Source organism: Borostomias antarcticus (assembly GCF_949987555.1).
Source record: "Borostomias antarcticus genome assembly, chromosome: 35".
Taxonomy (NCBI): Eukaryota; Metazoa; Chordata; class Actinopteri; order Stomiiformes; family Stomiidae; genus Borostomias; species Borostomias antarcticus.
The window spans coordinates 523,015-544,008 of NC_140268.1; the positions used below are offsets into that span (position 1 = coordinate 523,015).

A 20,994-nucleotide genomic window follows, 5' to 3' on the forward strand; every position below is an offset into this window, starting at 1 on the left:
AAAAACAGAACCCAATATGAAGAACAGATGCTCAGTCTGGACTCTGACCAAGACCTGGACTGAGCAGTTGGACTTGGTCCCCGGGCACCATGAATGATGGCTGCCCACTGCTCCTGGCTGCCCCTGGAGGAGCACAGCTTGGAATATCCGAATAAAGACCCCCCCCCCCCCCCCGGGTGCTGAATTATACTAAATTATACAATTATTATAATTGTGTGTGAATTACATTCTTGCTCAGAAATGTGAACAGTATGGCCTGTAGAGCGGATTCAAAATGCACTTACCACTTGGAGGGGAGAAAACTCAGGGTTAAATTCCAGTTGGCCGGTCCTGAGGTAAATTAATTTCACATAATCCACTAGAGTGGGCTACGTCTCATGCTCGTATCACCCGTGGAAGCTTTCAGCGTTCTCATCTTCGTCTAGACGTGTATGGGAAAGTGTAAGGATCAAACTCCACCTTCGCCGTACAAAGGCTAGTTAAAATGTAAGTTTTTATTATCAGCAAGTAGTTGCACAACATGTGCCTGGGGTGAATGAGAGAAGGGCAGTTGTGGCAGTTGTTGGTTGAGTTGTAAATGAACACAATGACACACAAGAGAAATGCAGTGATACCAGGAGGAGAAGAAGCTTTCTGTGTTGCCTCTGGGTATGAAATGCGCTATACAAATAAAGCTTTGATTGATTGATTGATTGATTGATTGATTGATTGATTTTTTTTGTAAAGCACTTTGAGCTGCATTCTATGTCATGAATGGTGCTATACAAATAATGTCTATTATTATTATTATTATTATTATTAAGGGGAACCTGAGATTTCACCAATGTGGATCGACTGTGTGTGTGTGTGTGTGTGTGTGTGTGTGTGTGTGTGTGTGTGTGTGTGTGCGCGTGCGCATGTGTGAAGGAATGATAAGATTGATTTTAGATACATCTGTTGCAACACAACTCTCCTGAAAGCGAAGAATAGCACACAGCATACAGTACAGTAACAAACAGAACTGTCTCCATTCTCCAGTTATTCACCAATGATGATGTAACGCTTGTTGCTTCATACTGTAACTAAGCATTCTGTTTTGTACGTGAAGTTGTTTTATCAGATTCCAGTGGTATTTTTCTGCAACATAGATGATCTTATGGAAGGTCTCTGGCACGGTTTTGAATATAGTGTCGATCATATCACTCTTATCAGCACACCTCTCACCAGTATCTCACTAATAATGGCAAAGACATTTTCACATGTACAATATAACTTATAAAATGCTGGACTTAACCCAGAAAACATGAAAAAAACAGTCGTTTATGTTGGTGATTCTCTTGTCCCAGACTTTATATTTGCCAGTGTTGTTACTCACACAGCTAGTTTAAATCCTAAGGTCTTTATCAGACACACATGGTTCACGGTGCATACTGGTTGAAATTACAAATCACACTGTCAAAACAAAGGGATTTGCAGAACGTTGTAGCATGTGAAATCTTAACATTTGTTCTATTAGCTAAAATGAGCTGTATTACAGTTGTGTTCTTATAAATGTTCGTCTCACTGCTCGCTGACTAGCTGTAGCTTTACTTTGCACAAGAACAATACTTACTTATTTCAACATGGTGTAAAAGATTTGCCCACTCGAGCTTAAAAAACATCTTTGTCGTACCATCAGTCCATATTGAATCCGTAAGAAACGCGACAACACTATAAAGTCCTTAGCCGTTAAAAGTTCTTAAGAGTTACTATGAGGAATGATAGTTTGGAGTCCATGTTGCAGGAAGTTGTGCACACTCACACATTCATAACGTCTACTACTGTGTTGTAAAGTGGGTCTAAATGTCCATGAAAAGACCGGTAGGACGTAGTCAACATTGCACACAGCCTGTATAAACATTTCTGGATTAAAGCTACACTTAATATTTTATAAAAAAAATATCCTTTATAAACCATGATAATCTAGCTTTAACACATTGTTTGTAAGCTACAATACATAACTACATTATACATTATTATAAATATGTAATAATTAATATGTATTAATACTTTACATTATATACAAATGCTTTATATATTGTTTATAAAGGATAGTTCTTATAAAGTGTTATCAACTTGTTTCCGTTCAGTGTTTACACATTAGTATATGCTTACGGTAAACTGTTGGTGTCGTACATTACATCACCTTTACAAAACATTCAACCGAAGAACAATCCCCAAAAGAATCGCATCATCATGAAAGTAGGCATGTCATGAATATTCAATTAGCATATGAGACCATTCATTTTGAATAAATAACATTTACATTCAGTGTGGTGGGTGTGGCTTACAAAAATACAGACCAGTAGGGTACAATACATAAAAAATGCATTCTGTAGTTATCCCAAGTCCATCAATAACCAATTACCTTGATATCTAACATTATAATTAAGCTACACATAACTTATGTTATCTTAGCAATATGACATTTATCTTATCCTGGTCAAGATGTACATAACGACACATACATGTACCATACGTATCCTGTAATTCCCGACGGCAGAATGCTGTAATTACATCTGCTCATCGAGAGGCTGTCCCGAGTCATCAGATTGTCTTTTTAAAACGGTCCACGATTATCTCTGGTCCATAGCTGTGGGAATTCAGAGGACTTTACCCCAAAACACAGAGGTTCAACTTTGATGCAGAAACACCCTATTTTCTTTACAACTGAGCAGTTGTCCTCAGCTTGGACCAAACGGTCGTGTTCAGATTCCAGACTCATTTTGCAGTCGTATCCACTGCAGATGTACGTATATACAAATAGAAATACCTAATATTACTATTATTTTGATGTGGATGATACGCATTTTTTTGGCTCACATTCTGTAATCCCTTCCTTGAGGAAGAAGAGTGGATGCCTCCATGGATGTGTGTGTGTGTGTGTGTGTGTGTGTGTGTGTGTGTGTGTGTGTGTGTGTGTGTGTGTGTGTGTGTGTGTGTGTGTGTGTGTGTGTGTGTGCTCTTCACCAGACCAACGGCAAGGCCGTGTGTGGACTCCGGGGGCTCTTTAGGTTCTCGGAGGCCTGATGCTCACTCAGAGCTCTCTGAAAGAAACGAGATACATGAAACGCACAGTTTATCTTTCAAACATGACACCATGGAAATCATAAATATACCTTGAAAAACACCAGCATAAATCGCATAAAAGCCACTTAGACACACAACTTTTTGGACTATTTCAAAAAGGACACTCGGTAAACCCCAAAGCCTAAAGCCTAATTTATGCTTCTTGAAAAGTGTCGCTCGACAAATGTTGTTCGACAAAAAAAAGTGTCACTCGACATGTTGCATTTACTTTATGCTCGTGTGTTGTCGTTCTGAGAGAAGCGGCTTTCTGAGGGAAAAAACAACACTTTTTTTTCCACAAAAAGTGTCGCCCATGACATCAAAAGTGTCGAGCGACGGTTTTAAAAGTGTCGAGCGACGAAGCATAAATCGGGCTTAAGTCCTGGTTTATCAACCCTCACCTCAAACTTGGCAATGAACTCGGAGAAGATGCCAAAGAAGGCCTCCGTGTTGGTGGTCTTGCTGTCCTCGCCGAAGAACGAGGCGGTCTTGGAGAACTCCTCTATGGCTCTCTGCTGGAGGGACTCCAGGGACTGGACCGCCGGGTGGCTGTTCTCCAGGAACACCTGGACTCAGCGGTGGTCAAGGCCTCAACACGGTCACCCTGGCTGGGGCAGATCTGATACTCAACACAGCCACCCTGGGGCAGATCTGATACTCAACACAGCCACCCTGGCTGGGGCAGATCTGATACTCAACACAGCCACCCTGGGGCAGATCTGATACTCAACACAGCCACCCTGGGGCAGACCTGATACTCATAGTTCCCAATGGACAGTGGATACGGTATAAAGAAAGCACACTACCTGAGCGGTACTGTACTTATGAGCAGACGTTCAGGTGTGGAAGTACACATTCTCGCCCCGCCCCCCTACACACACAGGCCCCTATATTCAGGCAAAGTTACTTACTTACTTACTTACTTACTTACTTACTTACTTACTTACTTACTTACTTACTAAGTGCTAAGGGCTACGTTTTATCCGTCGTAGACTCAATATTTATCACCTCCGCTGAGTTTAGTGTGCAGTGAAGGCAATTTTCAAACGTCTTCATTGCACACAAAACTTGGTGGAGGCGGAAAATATTGAGTTTGTGACAGATAAAAACTAAACCCTTAGCACTTAGCGCCAGCATGAAAATAGAGCCCGCGATCTTATTGGTCAGGGGAGTATGAAGGATACACTCATGACGGCGGCGAAGCGATCGTCAGCAGTAGCAGGCATCTTCTGACAGGCAGAGCGGATCTCCTGGACCGTGGCGAGAAGGTCCTTCATCTCCGACGTGATGGTCCTCTGGTTCACTAGAACGACAGAGAATGGATGGACGTAAGTCATCGGTTCCCAAACTCCATCAATGTGGGCCTCCCCTCTGAAAACAGTGACACACCCCAGCGCCCCCCCAACCCCCCAAATTTGTCCATAAAAAAAAAAAAAGACCTTTAAAATCACGTTTCATTCGTAAAAACCATAGAAAATTCTAAAACAAAAAACAAGTTTTTCCTTCTTTTTTTTCTAACCATCCCTCCGCGCCTCCCCTGAATTTCTTTGGGGCCCCCCAGGGGAGGCCCCCGCCTCACAGTTTGGGAATGCCTGCTGTAAGTCACTGTGCTCAATCAAGATTGTACGATTTGTACGATGTATTTATTCAAATAGGGACAGTGCATATTAATTAACATTTAAAATCACATGTAAACATGACAAATGTATCCACCAGGCTACGTTTCATATGTTGTCCCTTGGCAGGTTGATGTCAAAATCAAGTAATAAGCACAGGCCCACTACACCCACACCTAAACACGATCTACCTTTGGCAGCGAGGAGAACCATTGTCATCTCCTTGGAAAAGTCTAGAACGTCAGGAAAGTGTAGACACAGCGACTTGACCAGGATGTGGAGAAACGTTGACTTCCCATCCACTGTCTTAGTTGTACTGAGCTACAGACAAAAATAATAAATAATAAAAACATATACAATATGATTTTTTGGGTGCTTTTCAATCTAAAAACATGATATCTGAGTGGTCAGTTGTGTGGGTATGACCTCAGTGAGGAAGTTGATCTTAAAGCCGGTCGTCTTGCTGGTCTTGGGCTGTCCGTTGTTCAAATAGTTCCCCATCGCCAGGACAAACTGAGGGGGTATGGGACACAGGTGACCTCATCAATCAATCAATCAATCAATCAATCAATCAATCAATCAATCAATCAATCAATCAATCAATCAATCAATCAATCAATCAAAGCTTTATTTGTATAGCGCATTTCATACCCAGAGGCAACACAATGCGCTTTACAGAGAACAAGGGAGGAGGGCATACGACCCACCCCTACATATTCCAGAGGGAAGCAAAAAACAGTTTCACCCGGGGGCCAGATAAGTGAGCTGTAAAAATTCTTCCCTGACCCCTCTCAACAAGGCGATCGAGCAAGCTCCTGGAGTATGTTTGTCTACCGGCTAAGAACGAAGCAATAAATAACATTAATGTTGATAGCATGTTGATAGCATTTTAAATTTTACAGTATTGTAAAATAAATTTGCCCTCTACGGTGTTATACATTTCACATCTCTTAATTCTATAACAGTATTTTACAGTATACTCTGAGCGTACTAAGTACTCTACGGCAGTAAGAACAGTACCTCCAGGATCTTGGCCAGCTTCTTGCTGGTCTTCAGCTCCACAGACGCCTTGTAGATGCATTCATATCCGGCCCTCATCTCCTCCGTCTTCTCCTGCAGGGAGCACTTGTAGTGCAGGCTCTGTAGTCGGGTCTTATACTCTGGCACTGACAGCATCTACGGTACACACACACACACACACACACACACACACACACACACACACACACACACACACACACACAGACCACCATGAGAGTGTAAAAACGTTTTATCGAAATTTTAGAGGTTTTTCGAATTTTTCGTGTTTCCATTATACATTTTTGATTGCGATATTTAGGTTTTGCGCAATTCTAGGTGTAATGGAAACGCGACTATTTATTCATAATTAATATTATCTCAGTTTTGAGCAAATAAAAATAAAAGTAAAATACACGCAGAAACAAAGACGGTTACAAAATGAATATACACCACTGCACCTCACACGCAAACCCACAACAACCCTTCCCACTACAGTACCCCATCAACAGAAAATACCCAGAAGTCCACAGTGACGCCCCCATTGATCCATCCCACCCCGCCAGCACCGAGCCTTCCTCTCCCAGCTGCCCTCAGCTACTAAGCTAACTACTCTCCCACCCCTAAGCTGGTTTTAAACAAAGACAATAGTTTTATTCTGTTACGATTCTGCAGAGTTGGACTCAAGCACAGGAAGTGAATCCGGGCAGAGTGAGTCAGATGTGGACGAGGTCGCTAGGTTATACAGTGAAAAAGGAAGTGACATAGTTTCAGGATGAAGAGGACAGGGAAGTGATGTCACACAGGAAGAATTTGTAGTTTTAACAGACTAATCTATGAGAACGAACTACAAGGTTAGAACAACAGTCAAGTAGGAAAACAGAACACTTTGTTGAGACTTGAAATTCATTCACGGTACCTGCAGGACGAACTGGTCCGGCTCGCTCAGCTTGCTGGGCTCTTGGCGGTAGCGCTCGTACTGCTTGACCTCGTCGGCGTCCGGCGCGTACAGCAGCAGCTGCTGGATGTGGGCGGGTTCCAGCCGGTCCGTGGACATGGTCATCAGGACCTGCCGCAGCTCGCCCGGAGACAGCTTCAGGTGGGCGATCAGGATGGCTGGAGGTCGAGGGGTCAAGGGGTCAAAGGGTCGTAGAAATAAAAGTTAGCGATGCACCGATATGGACATTTTGGCCGACGCGATCAGATATTGGCCGGGTTTCCCGAAAAAAGAACCTTCTTAACCTTCTTTATTTGTACAGCACATTTCATACCCAGAGGCAACACAATGCGCTTTACAGAGAACAAGGGAGGTGGGCAGACGACCCACTCTCTACATATTCCAGAGGGAAGCAAAAAAACAGTATCACCCAGGGGCCAGATAAGTGAGCTGTAAAAATTCTTCCCTGACCCCTCTCAACAAGGCGATCGAGCTCCAGGAGTATGTTTGTCTACCGGCTAAGAACATTTATAAAGCAATACATTACATTAAATTACATTTCAGAGTAAGAGAGGCTAAAAAAGCATCATAGGAGAGACATGGCAAATACTGGTGTGTTTGCTATGGCCCAGGCCTAAAGCCGGAAGTGGGCTGGTGTATGTCTGTGTGTACGTGTGTGTGTGTGTGTGTGTTAACTGAATGCTACGACATCCACAGCAGTCTCCCAGCAGCGATACTCACAGGCGTTGTAAGCTTTCTTATGGGAGAGAATCTCAACCACGTCTTTCTTCTTGAACGTCTCAGGCTGAGGGGACGGCTCTGGAAAAGACACTGATATACAACATCAAGCAGTTAGGACGGAAGGTACGCTGTGGGATGGAGGGAGAGAGAGAGAGAGACAGAGAGAGAGAAGGAGAGAAAGGAGCCTGCCACTTATGAGCAGAAATGTCTATATTGTTTAAGTATTAATAAACCAGGCCAGGTCAAGCCTGGCTTATGTGCGAGGCTGGCTTGTTTCTGTTCAGGACTGGTAGGACGGAAGCTAGTCATGACACTGAAAAAGCTGTGAATTGAAATGACATAAAATAATGTCTGATAAATTAAGATGAGGTCTTGTCGCCTGGACACATCAGTTCCAAAACGTAAACAACAGCATTTGTTTAGCTACATATAGACTAGAGGAGTTTCGCTCAGCATAGACGGTAATCTCTGAGAATGTCCCGTGTGGGAGTCCAATGCTCTGACCACTACTCTACTTGTGGAATTTAGGTAAGGGATAAAACGGTTGGAGTGAAAGGATGAACATGGAGGTTTGGGGTATAGTCCCATAAAATCATCCCCACCGGGGCCTTGAACCCCGATCTCCCGCGTGGGAGTCCATTGCTTTCACCGCTACTCTACTTGTGCAGTAGAGATCGACAATTGATTTTGGTGTCCCTCTCTATTTTGGGTTGCTGGGACTACTGCCTCTTGTGGTGCCAACAGAGAAATGCAGGTCAACATTCAACGGAGAGAGGGAGGGAGGGATAACCGGACAAATGCTATCCTAGGTGCGCTGGCTTACAGCCACGCACAAAAAAAACACAGCTTCAATCTGTGTCAGTGAGAAGAGACTTAAATGGGTCACTGAAGCCCCTTCGGCAGAGAGACAGTAGCTGTCAAAGGGACCGCTGATCAAAAGCCTTAAAGACAGTGGTGGGTTTCACACGTATCCACACTGGCAGAAAACGGAGGGAGCAAGTCTAATTGTCTTATTATGCATACACATGCATTCAAACGTGGGCACGTAACACTCACTGGCGCTCTTCTGGGTCCCAAAGTGTAGCTCCAGATCCAGATACTTCACCATGTCGCTCAGTTTGTCGTAGTCTGAATCCTCGCCCAACTGCAACGTACACACATAGACAGCAGTGGAACAGACCGTTCATGTGGCAGACGCTAGCCATATGTGAATATTATAACTCTGAAGGATGTACTGTAACTGTAAAACCCATCTCTACTGAGTGGTGAGGTGAGGTCCTAATTTTTCGAAACTTCTGCTACCCTAGCCGGCACCTCAACTTTGGGTGGGCACTCTACCGCAATTTATGGCTTAAAAGTTAGCATCACTGCCTTTTGGTTCCGAGTCCAAAATGGTAAACATGAGAAAAATATAAAAAAATCAGGACTCGCAAGTCGCACAGTGTGAGAAGGTGTACGATCTGCGATTAATTACTACGACGTTCTACGACGAGGATACGACCTCCCAACAAAATATCTGGCATGTCAGATATTTTTGTCGGAGATCGCAGGTGTGAATAGAAGTTCACGCTGCAGCCAAGATGAATCGTGGGCGTAATCGGGGCTGACAGAAATCGTATAGTGTGAATACAAATCGCATAGCGTGAATACACGTCGTATGGTCTTGAGACGTACAGTCTCAGGTCGTACAGTGGGAAGGGATCCCCAATCGAAGATTTTTTCAGTCGTACAGTATACATTCGGCTTAAAGGCTTCAAAATTCATAAAATCCTTCTTTAATTATGTGTTTTAACTTTTAGAACAAAGCAGTCTACTCTGGGAGTCTCTGTTAAACACATACTGTAGCTTACCTTATTTGGGGCATTTTTTGCGAATCCCATTCATTTTTCCCATAGGGATTTTGAACTCAGAACCAAGCCTACAAAGTGACATCAGACCTCACCACTCTATATCAGAGGCAATAAGCGTCCAAATCCGCCCCCGCCATACCCAGACTCTGCCCCACCCATCTCACCTGTCCCCAGATGGTGCCTTCAGAGTTCTCCACCTGCTCCCAGCGTAGCCTCTTCACACTCATGTGGTTGGAGTCCATCGGCAGAGGGGGTGGGGAGCAGGGCGGGGGCAGGGGAGGCGCTGGCGGGGGCTCCAGCTGCTCCGATGGGTCCGAGATGGACTGGGGGAGGGACGGGGGCTGTGATTGGCTGTGGTGGTGGGGGTGGGACTGGGCCGACTGGAGGAGGTTGTGGGAGGGCTGGGAATGGGGGCGGGCCTGGGTGGAGGGGTGGACCTGCTGGGCGGCTGGGTGCTGTTGCTGGGGGAGAGGCTGAAAGGTGGAGAGGGTGGGCAGCTGAGGCTGGAGGGGCTGGAAGGTGGAGAGCAGGGGCTGGGGCCGGTGGGGCTGCTGCGGGGGGTGGATGACGTGGATCTGGTGGTGGTGCTCCAGCGGAAGGGGCTGGGGGGTGATGTGGTGGATCTGGTGGATCTGGGGGGCGGGGTGGCTCTGATGGATGGAGCGTGGCCGCTGCGGAGGAGGCTCGGTCGGCTGCGGGTGGTGAGCCTGGTGGATCTGCTGATCCTGGGGCCTCCCCTGAGGGGCCGCCTGGGTCTGATGACCCTGATTACCTTTGAGACTCTTCCGACTTTGATGCGACTGGCGGTGGATCTCCTGGTTGACGTGAGCGGGAGGGAGGGAGGCCGGTGGGCCTTGGTGGATCTGGTGAGCTTGCTGCAGGAGCTCGGTGGAGGAGTGGTGGGCCTTGGAGTGGAGGGAGGCCTGCTGGGCCTGGAGGATCTGGTGAGCTTGCTGCAGGAGCTCAGTGGAAGAGTGGTGGGCCTTGGAGTGGAGTGAGGCTTGTTGGCCTTGGTGGATCTGGTGAGCTTGCTGCAGGAGCTCCGTTGAGGAGTGGTGGGCCTTGGAGTGGAGTGAGGCTTGTTGGGCTTGGTGGATCTGGTGAGCTTGCTGCAGGAGCTCTGTTGAAGAGTGGTGGGCCTTGGAGTGGAGTGAGGCCTGTTGGGCCTGGAGGATCTGGTGAGCTTGCTGCAGGAGCTCGGTGGAGGAGTGGTGGGCCTTGGAGTGGAGCGAGGCTTGCTGGGCTTGGTGGATCTGGTGAGCTTGCTGCAAGAGCTCAGTGGAAGAGTGATGGGGCTTGTTGCGGAGTGACGCTTGCTGGGCCTGGAGGATCTGGTGAGCTTGCTGCAGGAGCTCTGTTGAGGAGTGGTGGGGCTTGGAGTGGAGTGAGGCTTGTTGGGCTTGGAGGATCTGGTGAGCTTGCTGCAGGAGCTCCGCTGAGGAGTGGTGGGGTTGGTGCTGCATGCTCTGGCGACTCTGGTAGATGCCCTCAGAGTACTGACTCTGACCAGGGTGGTGAGGTAAAGGATGGTGCGGAGATGTGGCCGAACGAGGATGATGATGGTGATGGTGAAGGCTTTGGTGGCTCTGTTGTTGCTGTTGTTGTTGTTGTTGAGCTTGGCGCATATGGTAGACCTGGTGGTTGGCATGGTGATGGGAGGAGTCTGGAGAGGGGAGCGGGGGCAGGGACTGGTGGAGCTGCTGCTGGTGGGAGTGCGGAGGGTTGGCCGTTTGGTGCGTGGGTTGGGCGGGCAGCGACCGGTGCCCTTGATAGATTTGCTGCTCTTGGAAGGCTTTCTGTTCCCGATAGGCCTGTTCTTTGAGCGCCTGTTGCTCGTTCAGTGCCTGTTGCTCTTTGAGCGCTTGTTCTTTGAGGGCTTGTTGCTCTTTGAGCACTTGTTCTTTGAGCGCTCTTTGCTCTTTGAGCGCTTGTTGTTCTTTGAGTGCTAGTTCTTTGAGCACTTGTTGCTCTTTGAGCACTTGTTCTTTGAGTGCTCTTTGCTCTTTGAGGGCTTGTTGCTCTTGGTAGGCTTGCCGTTGCCCTGGGTAGGCTTGTCGTTGCTCTTGGTAGGCTTGCTGTTGTTTGTAGGCTTGCTGTTCTCCGTATGCTTGCTGTTCTTTGTATGTTTGCTGTTCGTATGCTTGGTGTTCTTCGAACGCTTGCTGTTCTTCATATGCTTGTTGCACCTGGTACATTTTCTGCTCTTGGTAGGCTTGCTGTTCCTCATAGGCTTTCCTCTCCCGGTAGGCTCGTTGTTGCTCTTGGTAGGCTAGCTGTTGCTCCTTATAAGCTTGTTGCTGCTCTTGGTAAGCTTGACGATCTTCGTATGCTTGCAGATCTTGGTAGACCTGCTGTTCTTGGTAGGCCTTCTGCTCCTGCAAGGCGGCGTGGGCCAGCAAGTCCTCCCGCGTGGGTAGCACCTTATTATGAAGGGAATGGCGCTTGGGAGGGTTGGCGCGAGGGGGAGGGGGCGGAGGAGGTCCCGACTGACGCCGCTGCTGGAGCAGGTGCATTCTGGGAGAGTGCTCCGGAGTGTAGGCGAGTGCAGCAGGCGATGGCGGTTGCTGCTGCGTCGGAGGGGGAGGAGGAGGAGGAGTTTGGTCGTGGAACTGGACGGGCGGGGGAGGAGGCGGCGTCATGGGTGGCGGCGGAATGTGCTCGGAAGAGGAGGAGTAGGTGAGGGAGGAGGCATCCTCTCCGCTGCTGCTTCGCGCCTCGCTGGGGCTGCTCAGCTCTGGCGCCAGGAAACCGTCGTCCTCTTCGTCATCCACACCCACCCCCTCTTCGTCTTCATCCTCCTCATCTGGGAAGCTCATCTGGACAACATCCTGGCATGACCATCAACCACATTGAGGCTCAGGGGATTCAGTCTTAACTGCTTTACAGCTTTACATGCACTACAGTACAGTTTCAGTGAATACATAAAAGTATCTATCTATACTATAATAGAGCTACCCTCGGCCGGCCTGTCTGTCTGTCTGTCTGTCTGTCTGCTGTCGGACACCGTCAGCCGATATCTGCAGGGGTCCCAGACAGGGCTGGATTTTTTATTAATTTAAGTTTTGGCCAATTTTAACATAAAATACTGATCCAAGCCTCCGAATAAAACCCCGCCCCCAGCATTCCAGTAACCTGCTTCGCATAACCATTGGAAACTGTTTGGAAAAGGGCAGGCACTTTGAAAACTACTTGGCAGGTGATTGGATGAACCATTTGAAAAAAATCAGAAAAGGTCGATGACGCGATGACGCGCTAACTTCTACCGCTCCTCGCGAAGTGATAGCTGATGTACAGTATTTAGTTGGGGTCCATAGTGCTCCAACAGGTATCAGAACTACTGACACAGGAACAAAATCAGTTCAATTTCAATGCTATACGCAAGTATATTAGTATTGCTTTAACTACCCTCCAAACAAAATAATTTCCCATGGTGCTACTTCAAATGAAAGCCTTATTTGATTGGCTGCAGACCCTACCTCCTCATAATCGTTCTCGGGGGACAGGAAGTCATCGACGATGGCGACCCTCTGTCCCAGCTGCTCGCTCAGCGCGTCCAGGAAGCGGTCCGTGTCTTCGGAGCGAGGGGGGCAGGAGAAGGTGTAGCGCCTCTTGCTGCTACGGTGCGTGGGCGGGCTAGGGGGGTAGTCCGGGGGGTCCGGGGGTGAGGGAGGGGGGCTGTCCAGGCTGACGTAGGGGTTGGACTCGGCGCTGGCCTGGCTGGTCAGCCCCGGCGGGTAGAACTGGGCCGGGGGAGGGGGACTGGGGAGGGGCTCGGGCCATGAGGTGGGGGGCGGGGGTACCTTACGGCTACCTGCACAGAGGGAGCAAAAGATATCACAAACTCATGTACACATTTGAAACGATGTCCAGTTAGCAAAATGGGAGAGGAGCAGCTTACGTTTCCCTAAAGAGAGACTCTATGGTTGGAAGAAATACCGTAATGACAAGCAGTTGGTGATGCCTCAACAATCGATTTCTGCTGCTGAACTATTGTTTAAATGCCAGAATGAAGTAGTGCTTTGTTTACGTCTGCATAGTTAATGAGATTGTACTGGTAAGCCGTTTGCTGGCTTTGAAAAACAGATCAGTGTCTTCTGTTCTTTACATTGAAGTAGCCTACCACGAAAAACAAAAGAATCATGAGACTATGGAAATCCTATTTTTTCCGTAACAGGTTACAGGTAATTTCTACTAATTTATAATATGCAGATTTTGAATACTACTATTTCAAACACCGCTATACATTAGGAAGAAGGGAATAGGCTCTGTGCACCAGCTCCACTTCTTCCTGAAAGTCACTTGGCGTCTTTATTTCCTGTCCTATATGATTGGATTAAGTGATTAATCAGGTGTGCGCTTGGTCTGCCGCACACCTGATTAATCACTTAATCCAATCATATAACAGGAAATAAAGATGCCAAGTGACTTTCAGGAAGTAGTGGAGCTGGTGCACAGAACCTATGGTACAGGAAGGGACGCACCTGTGTTGGCGTGCATGGAGGGGGAGGCGGCATGCGAGAGGGACTCCAGCTCCAGGACGCTCTCGGGGGCGGGCAGAGGGCGACACTTCAGAGACTTGGACCTCTTCCCCGAGTACATGTTCTCCAGCTCAGCGTACACAGCCGACAGCTGCAGCAGAGGAGTGAGACACAGACAACTACAACCTCTTTTCTTATGAAAAAATGATAAAATGATCGTTTTTTTTTATGATAAAAAAAACAAAGTAGTCTACGTCTACTAAGTCTACATTTTGGAAATAATTACTATTTCGTATATCCAATACACCCGCTTTACATTATGTATTTTCAATGATGAAAAGTAAATATTGTTTAGTTAGGGTGTTTAGGTTTAACAAAGTGCCGTCTGTGTTGGCTGCGTACGTTGGTGAGGTTGTTGGGCGTCTCGGGTAGGGAGGTGCCATCCCCAGACTGCCTCTCCCCTGGCGCCAGCCTCATCCCCATCTCCACCGCCTCTATACGCACCCCTACAGGGAACAGGAGGGAGCACACTTAGACGCCATGTCATGTACTGGAACCTATTTTGAATAGGGCTGGGTATCGAGTTGAATTTCAAGAATCTATTCGATTCCGATTCACAAGGTTCAGAATTGATTATCACGATTCGATTCGATTCGATTCAATATCGATTCGGTTAGTGTTACTAAAATCTGTTTTTCTTAGCTGTAACCTTAATTACATGACTGCCAAGTTATGCAACACATCAATACTAGGGCTGGGTATCGATACTGATTTCCAAAAATGAATGAATGAATGAATGAATCATTGAATGAATTAATGAACTATTCATACCTTCATTTATTCATTCATTCATTAAATAAAAGATCGATTTTGGGATTCATGACTCGATTCAGAATCGATGAATAGATTTTTTAAACCCAGCCCTAATTTTGAATAGGACATTTTCAATAGGAGATGCTTACTGGGATTGGGGCGACTCGTGGACATTTGCAAAACATGCATCGATGCGTCGGTAAGAAATAAAATGGCTGCCCCCTCAAAACTAGATATTCTGTTTATTTAGGCTTCTGTATATAAACATGATCTTGCACTTTTTGTCTCATCAACCCTGTTTCTACTGTAACTTGCAATAAGATGCATTCACACTATTCCTTATGGAAGTTTTCTGGTGTCTTTATTCAAACGGAAATGCATTTTTCAATTGGCAATTCAATGTTCTATTTTGTCATGCAATTTGAAAATGCAAATTGAGATTTGCATTTTCATTTTCAACTTCTGCTCGCATTATTTCACTCTATTAAAATTAAAATGCAATTGTGTGGAATTTGCAATTCCATTTTCATGTACAATACAGTACAGTAAGAAAAGAAAAAAAAGATTTGATGATGATGATGATGATGATGAACAATGATGATGATGATGATGATGATGATGACCATGATGAGGAAGGGTGTAGAGAAAAGCAGGTACCCATCCCCAGGTGTGTCCCTATGACCAGGTCGTCGGAGCTCCGCCCCCTCATACTGCTCCTGGTGTAGGTCGTGCCTGTCACTCTCATGGAGCTGCTACGGCGATGAGGCTCGGGGGCGGGCTCAGGCTCCGGAGGGGGCGGAGCTGGAATACACACACATGTCAGTGTACACAGCCGTGACCCTCGACCCCGGTCTCGCACAGCTAGACCACACTTCCTTTACGCTGTGTCAGCGTAAAAACGCTGTTTCTTTAAACCAATCAAATTCAAATTCAAACGTCTTGGGCGGAGCGGTTGCTAGGTTATTGCAGCGTCACACTGGATTGGTTCACCAAGTCTGGATTGAATTTCATTCCTTCACCACTGATTGGGCAGTGATAAACGAATGACGAGGCTTATTCACAAAACCTACATTCGTTGAGTCAGACTACCATAACAACCCCATAAACACACACACACACACACACACACACACACACACACACACACACACACACACACACACACAGCCATTACCTTAACCCCCATAAACACACACACAGGCCATTTTCCCACACAAACCATTACCCTAACCCCCTAAACACACACACACACACACACACACACACACACACACACACCTGCGGCCTTGTATCCCAGGAAGCGTGAGATCTTGCTCTGGCAGTGTTCCTGCTCGTCGTAGGTCAGCAGCTGGTAGACGAACTGCCAGATCACCTGCTTGGCCGGCGTATCCAGCACTGGGAACACGTCCACGATCAGCGTGTCGACGTTCCTGTCACCATGGGAACACGCAGGAGGGCGGGGTTAGCTAAGCACCTGATCACAGGTGCCGCTAATTACAGCTCAAGTAGGCTACTTGTGGGTTTGTGACCCGTGAAAAGGAAAAGTTCTGCGCTCGCTGAACTGGGCTGTTGGGCGAATCTCTCCGGGGGTTTTGCATCGAACAGCTCACCCAACTGTCGAACAACTTTAGAAAACGTTGGCTAGCTAGCTATGTATCCATGTGTCACAAACAGCATGCATGTCAAATAATGTGTGTGGATAAGGAGTTAAGAACAGCCTGTCTCCATCTCGCGAGACTACATCCGGCCTTGCCCTATCAACTTCTTCTTCTTCTTCTTCTTCTTCTTCTTCTTCTTCTTCTTCTTCTTCTTCTTCTTCTTCTTCTTCTTCTTCTCTGCTTCTTCTTCTTCTCCTCCTCCTCTTCTTCTTCTTCTTCTTCTCTTCTACTTCTTCTTCTTCTTCTTCTTCTCTGCTTCTTCTTCTTCTCCTCCTCCTCTTCTTCTTCTCTTCTTCTTCTTCTCCTCCTCCTCCTCTTCTTCTTCTTCTTCTTCTGCTTCTTCTTCTTCTCTGCTTCTTCTTCTTCTCCTCCTCCTCTTCTTCTTCTTCTTCTTCTTCTCTTCTTCTTCTTTTTCTTCTTCTTCTTCTTCTTCTTCTTCTTCTTCTTCTTCTTCTCTGCTTCTTCTTCTTCTCCTCCTCCTCTTCTTCTTCTCTTCTTCTTCTTCTCCTCCTCCTCCTCCTCCTCCTCTTCTTCTTCTTCTTCTTCTTCTTCTCTTCTCCTTCTTCTTCTTCTTCTGTTGAGTTTTATGGCGCCTGGAAGGTGATCCCAGACATTTCCAGGGAACGACATGTGAAAGCGTACCCTGCCCCCCCCCCTCCCCCGCCCCCCCCCCTGCCATCTCCTCACCTGTGCTGGAAGAACATCTCCAGGGCCTTGCAGATGGAGTACCTCTCCTGGATGGTGAGCAGGTGCTCCAGCTGCTGTCCGAACGTCCTGCCCTGGACGCGGATGCTGGGGGGCAGGATCTCGGCCACCCACTGCAGGGAGCTGAGCACCGGGGAGCGGGCGTGGTCCGGGGCGCCGCCCCCTAGACCCTCCGCCCCCCCCGCCGGCTCGGACGCCTCCGCCGAGGAGAGGGTGGGCGGTCTGTCCTCCACCACCAGGGTGGGCATGGCGCCGCTGCCCTGGAGCATGGAGACCACCTTCTCGTGGGAGCAGTTCCTGGACACACACACACACACACACACACACACATTTAGAGAAATACACACAAACAGATTTAGACACACATTAAAGGCATCGCAAAAAAACAAAGGACACGCGCGCACACACCCACACACACGCACACACACACACAAAGTTATAGCCTTGAACTCATGCTCAAAAACAAAGTGTTCCCCAGGAACCTATTGTGCCTCGTTGTGTGAAGGTTCAACTGTAGTTAGGGGAGGGGTGAGAACTGTATAGACTCTACCTCATGTCCAGGCCGTTGAGGAAGAGGATGCGGTCCCCGGGCTTGAGGCCCGCCTTCTCTGCTGGGCTCCCTGGGAGAGAGAGAGAGAGAGAGAGAGAGAGAGAGAGAGAGAGAGAGAGAGAGAGAGAGAGAGAGAGAGAGAGAGAGATGGGATAGAGAGAGAGAGAGAGAAGATGGGATAGAGAGAGAGAGAGGGAGGGAGAGGGAGAGAGAGAGAGAGAGAGAGAGAGAGAGAGAGAGAGACAGAGAGAGAGAGAGATGGGATAGAGAGAGAGAGGGAGAGAGAGAGATGGGATAGAGAGAGAGAGGGGGAGGGAGAGAGAGAGAGATGGGATAGAGAGAGAGAGAGAGAGATGGGATAGAGAGAGAGAGATAGAGATATAGAGAGAGAGAGATATAGAGAGAGAGAGATGGGATGGGATAGAGAGAGAGAGAGGGAGGGAGAGAGATGGGATAGAGAGAGAGATGGAGAGAGAGAGAGAGAGATGGGATAGAGAGAGAGAGAGAGAGGGAGGGAGAGAGAGGGAGAGAGAGAGATGGGATAGAGAGAGAAAGAGGGAGAGAGAGAAAGAGATGGGATAGAGAGAGAAGGAGGGGGAGAGAGAGAGAGATGGGATAGAGAGAGAGAGGGAGGGAGAGAGATGGGATAGAGAGAGAGAGAGAGACAGTGAGATAGGATAAAAAGAGAGACAGAAGGATGGGAGAGAGAGAGAGAGAGGAGGATGAAAGAGAGGGATGGGAGAGAGACAGAGGGATGGGAGAGAGAGAGAGCGAGACAGGGGGGTGGGAGAGAGAGAGAGTATGAAAAGAGAGACGGACCGGCAGACAGAAAGACCAAATGAACGACAGTAAAAGATATTGAGGGAGAAGTTCTCCAGGTTGGTGAGAAGAGTCAACATGACGTATGGACTGATAAAAATAAATGTTGCTTGACATACCAGCTTGTGCCTTTCACACTCCCCCACATGACGATTGGGGGTGTGTATGTGTTTGTTTGTGTGTGTGTGTGTGTGTGTGTGTGTGCGTGTGTGTGTGTCATCATAATCCTGGTCTACATCCCGACTGCTGTGTCATCTAACTACATCCCATAATATTATCCCTCTGTAACGCTCCCCTCTTGGAGGTAAAACAATGAATACAAATGCATACACTCACTCATACAAATATATGTGTGTACACACACACACACACACGCACACGCACACGCACACGCACACCTGGTATGACGGAGTCGATCCACACTGGGGCACACACACACACACACACACACACACACCTGGTATGACGGAGTCGATCCACACCGGGGCACGCACACACACACACACACACACACACACACACACACACACACACACACCTGGTATGACGGAGTCGATCCACACCGGGGCACACACACACACACACACACACACACACACACACACACACACACACACACACACACACACACACACCTGGTATGACGGAGTCGATCCACACCGGGGCATGGCCTCTGAGGGTGAAGCCAAAGCTCAAGTTGCCCTTACACACTCTGACCGTCCTGCAAAGACACACAGGACACAGAGGACAACACAGGACGCAGAGGACAAGACAGGACACAGAGGACAACACAGGACACAGAGGACAACACATGACCCAGAGGACAACACAGGACGCAGAGGACAACACAGGACACAGAGGACAACACATGACACAGAGGAAGGGGCGCTGGAGAGAACCAAGCCCTTCTCAGTCCTGTAGTCGCACGCTCGCTCATGCCAGACTACAGTCCTTTCACCCTCCGTTCACTTCGCCGTCAAAATAAATCGGTGTGGGCCTATTAAGGAGAGGCGCTCATATTTACAAGTGTCAGATAAACATGAAACTTCACGTACCTAAGCAAAAGGGTCTATTTAAACAAATGCTGGGTTTTGAAGCCTCGGCGCTACCATTAAATAACTTATTTAGACGCGTTTTGTCCGAGTGAAATTATTTTTCCGAGGTAGTCTTCTTCTGGTGGTGGCGGTGCTTTGATGCTTCAAAGAGAGCGGTCTCCACCACAGAAGAAGACTACCTCGGAAAAATAATTGACCAGTAGGCTAATTCTGGCTGTGAAACGAGCAATCGCCACTTTCCTCGACCTCTGACCTCCGACTGTGTGTGGTTCACAGAACATACAGGCTACAGAAGCTGAGCACTGAACTGGACTGAGTTTTCCCAGAGGCATCATGATGAACGCCATAGCTTACGATGAACGTAGCGCTACGATGCCTCTGGGAAACTCAGCCCTGGACTGTGTAAGCTAACCTGTAGCTGCCCTGTTAGCATAGTTACCTGTCAACCAACAACAACAGTAGGAATGATGGTGTGTACTTCAGGTAGGGAGAGAAAATTAACTTTCTGGCTCACGGTGAGTCACCTGCCAAGGGGACTGTAGATGAAAAAATCTACCGGCCAAGTATGTATTTTTTGTCAGATAGCCTTCCGAAATCTAGTCGCTGATTGGAAATTTGACCTGAATTTGTGGCAGGTGTTAATTTTCAGCCTTGTACACAAGTATCTGATAAACTCTCGTATGTCTCCTGCATCTCCTCACAAATTTCCCATGACTCTATGAGAGACTCATCATACATTATCAGTTGACTAAATTCAAATCGGTCCGAGTCGTTCTGATTGGCTGTGACTGACCTTCTGTTGGTGACGGCGGCGCCGGCGTGGCCGCCGATGAGCGAGGTGGTCTTGCGGAGCCCGCGGGCGACGCCCTCCTCGGCGTGGGGGCGGGGCACGGAGCTGGCCCTGGTGGACACCAGCAGACGCTCCGGGTGCTCCTCGCTGCGGCTGCGGCGAAGACGGTTGCGGCTGGGGTCGCTGAAGCTCCGCCCCTTCAGGCGGCCCATCAGGCTCTGGGACACGACCTCGTCGAAGCGCTCGCGGTGCTTCTTGGGGATGAAGATCCTGGCGAACATGAGAGAGAGGGGCGCGGTCACACAGACAGACAGGCAGACAGACGGGCAGACAGACAGACAGACAGACAGACAGACAGGGGAGAGGAACGCGGTCACACAGACAGGCAGACAGACAGACAGGCAGGCAGACAGGCAGACAGACAGACAGGCAGGCAGACAGACAGACAGACAGACAGACAGGGGAGAGGAACGCGGTCACACAGACAGGTAGACAGACAGACAGACAGACAGACAGACAGACAGACAGACAGGCAGACAGACAGACAGGCAGACAGACAGACAGACAGGAAGGGGAGAGGAGCGCGGTCACACAGGCTGACAGACAGACAGACAGACAGACAGACAGACAGGCAGGCAGACAGACAGACAGGCAGACAGACAGACAGACAGACAGACAGGAGGGAGAGGAGCGCGGTCACACAGACAAACAGACAGACAGACAGACAGACAGACAGACAGACAGACAGGCAGACAGACAGGCAGACAGACAGGAAGGGGAGTTCCCAGTCTTCGCTTTTCAGAGAACCAACGCTCCTCAACGCCTGCGAGCGCTATGGATACTGCGCCTCGGCGAAGAGAGAGAGAGAGAGAGAGAGA

General features: G+C 48.1%; 1 protein-coding gene across 1 annotated transcript in view; it reads right to left on the minus strand.

Moving 5' to 3' along the window:
- Positions 1–2,984: 2,984 nt before the first annotated feature.
- The window catches only part of grid2ipa (glutamate receptor, ionotropic, delta 2 (Grid2) interacting protein, a), a gene marked incomplete at both ends in the record, with an annotated part of 26,586 nt that continues 8,576 nt past the window's right edge, over positions 2,985–20,994 (minus strand). The window contains 19 exons of the mRNA XM_084460981.1: positions 2,985–3,065; positions 3,489–3,653; positions 4,272–4,390; positions 4,895–5,024; positions 5,130–5,216; positions 5,724–5,879; positions 6,640–6,836; positions 7,399–7,488; positions 8,455–8,542; positions 9,413–12,076; positions 12,725–13,059; positions 13,730–13,877; positions 14,129–14,232; positions 15,197–15,340; positions 15,818–15,969; positions 16,885–17,199; positions 17,453–17,522; positions 18,907–18,992; positions 20,120–20,386. Of these exons, the coding sequence (XP_084317107.1) occupies positions 2,985–3,065; positions 3,489–3,653; positions 4,272–4,390; positions 4,895–5,024; positions 5,130–5,216; positions 5,724–5,879; positions 6,640–6,836; positions 7,399–7,488; positions 8,455–8,542; positions 9,413–12,076; positions 12,725–13,059; positions 13,730–13,877; positions 14,129–14,232; positions 15,197–15,340; positions 15,818–15,969; positions 16,885–17,199; positions 17,453–17,522; positions 18,907–18,992; positions 20,120–20,386 (5,398 nt within the window). The remainder of the gene's footprint in view (positions 3,066–3,488; positions 3,654–4,271; positions 4,391–4,894; positions 5,025–5,129; positions 5,217–5,723; positions 5,880–6,639; positions 6,837–7,398; positions 7,489–8,454; positions 8,543–9,412; positions 12,077–12,724; positions 13,060–13,729; positions 13,878–14,128; positions 14,233–15,196; positions 15,341–15,817; positions 15,970–16,884; positions 17,200–17,452; positions 17,523–18,906; positions 18,993–20,119; positions 20,387–20,994) is intronic.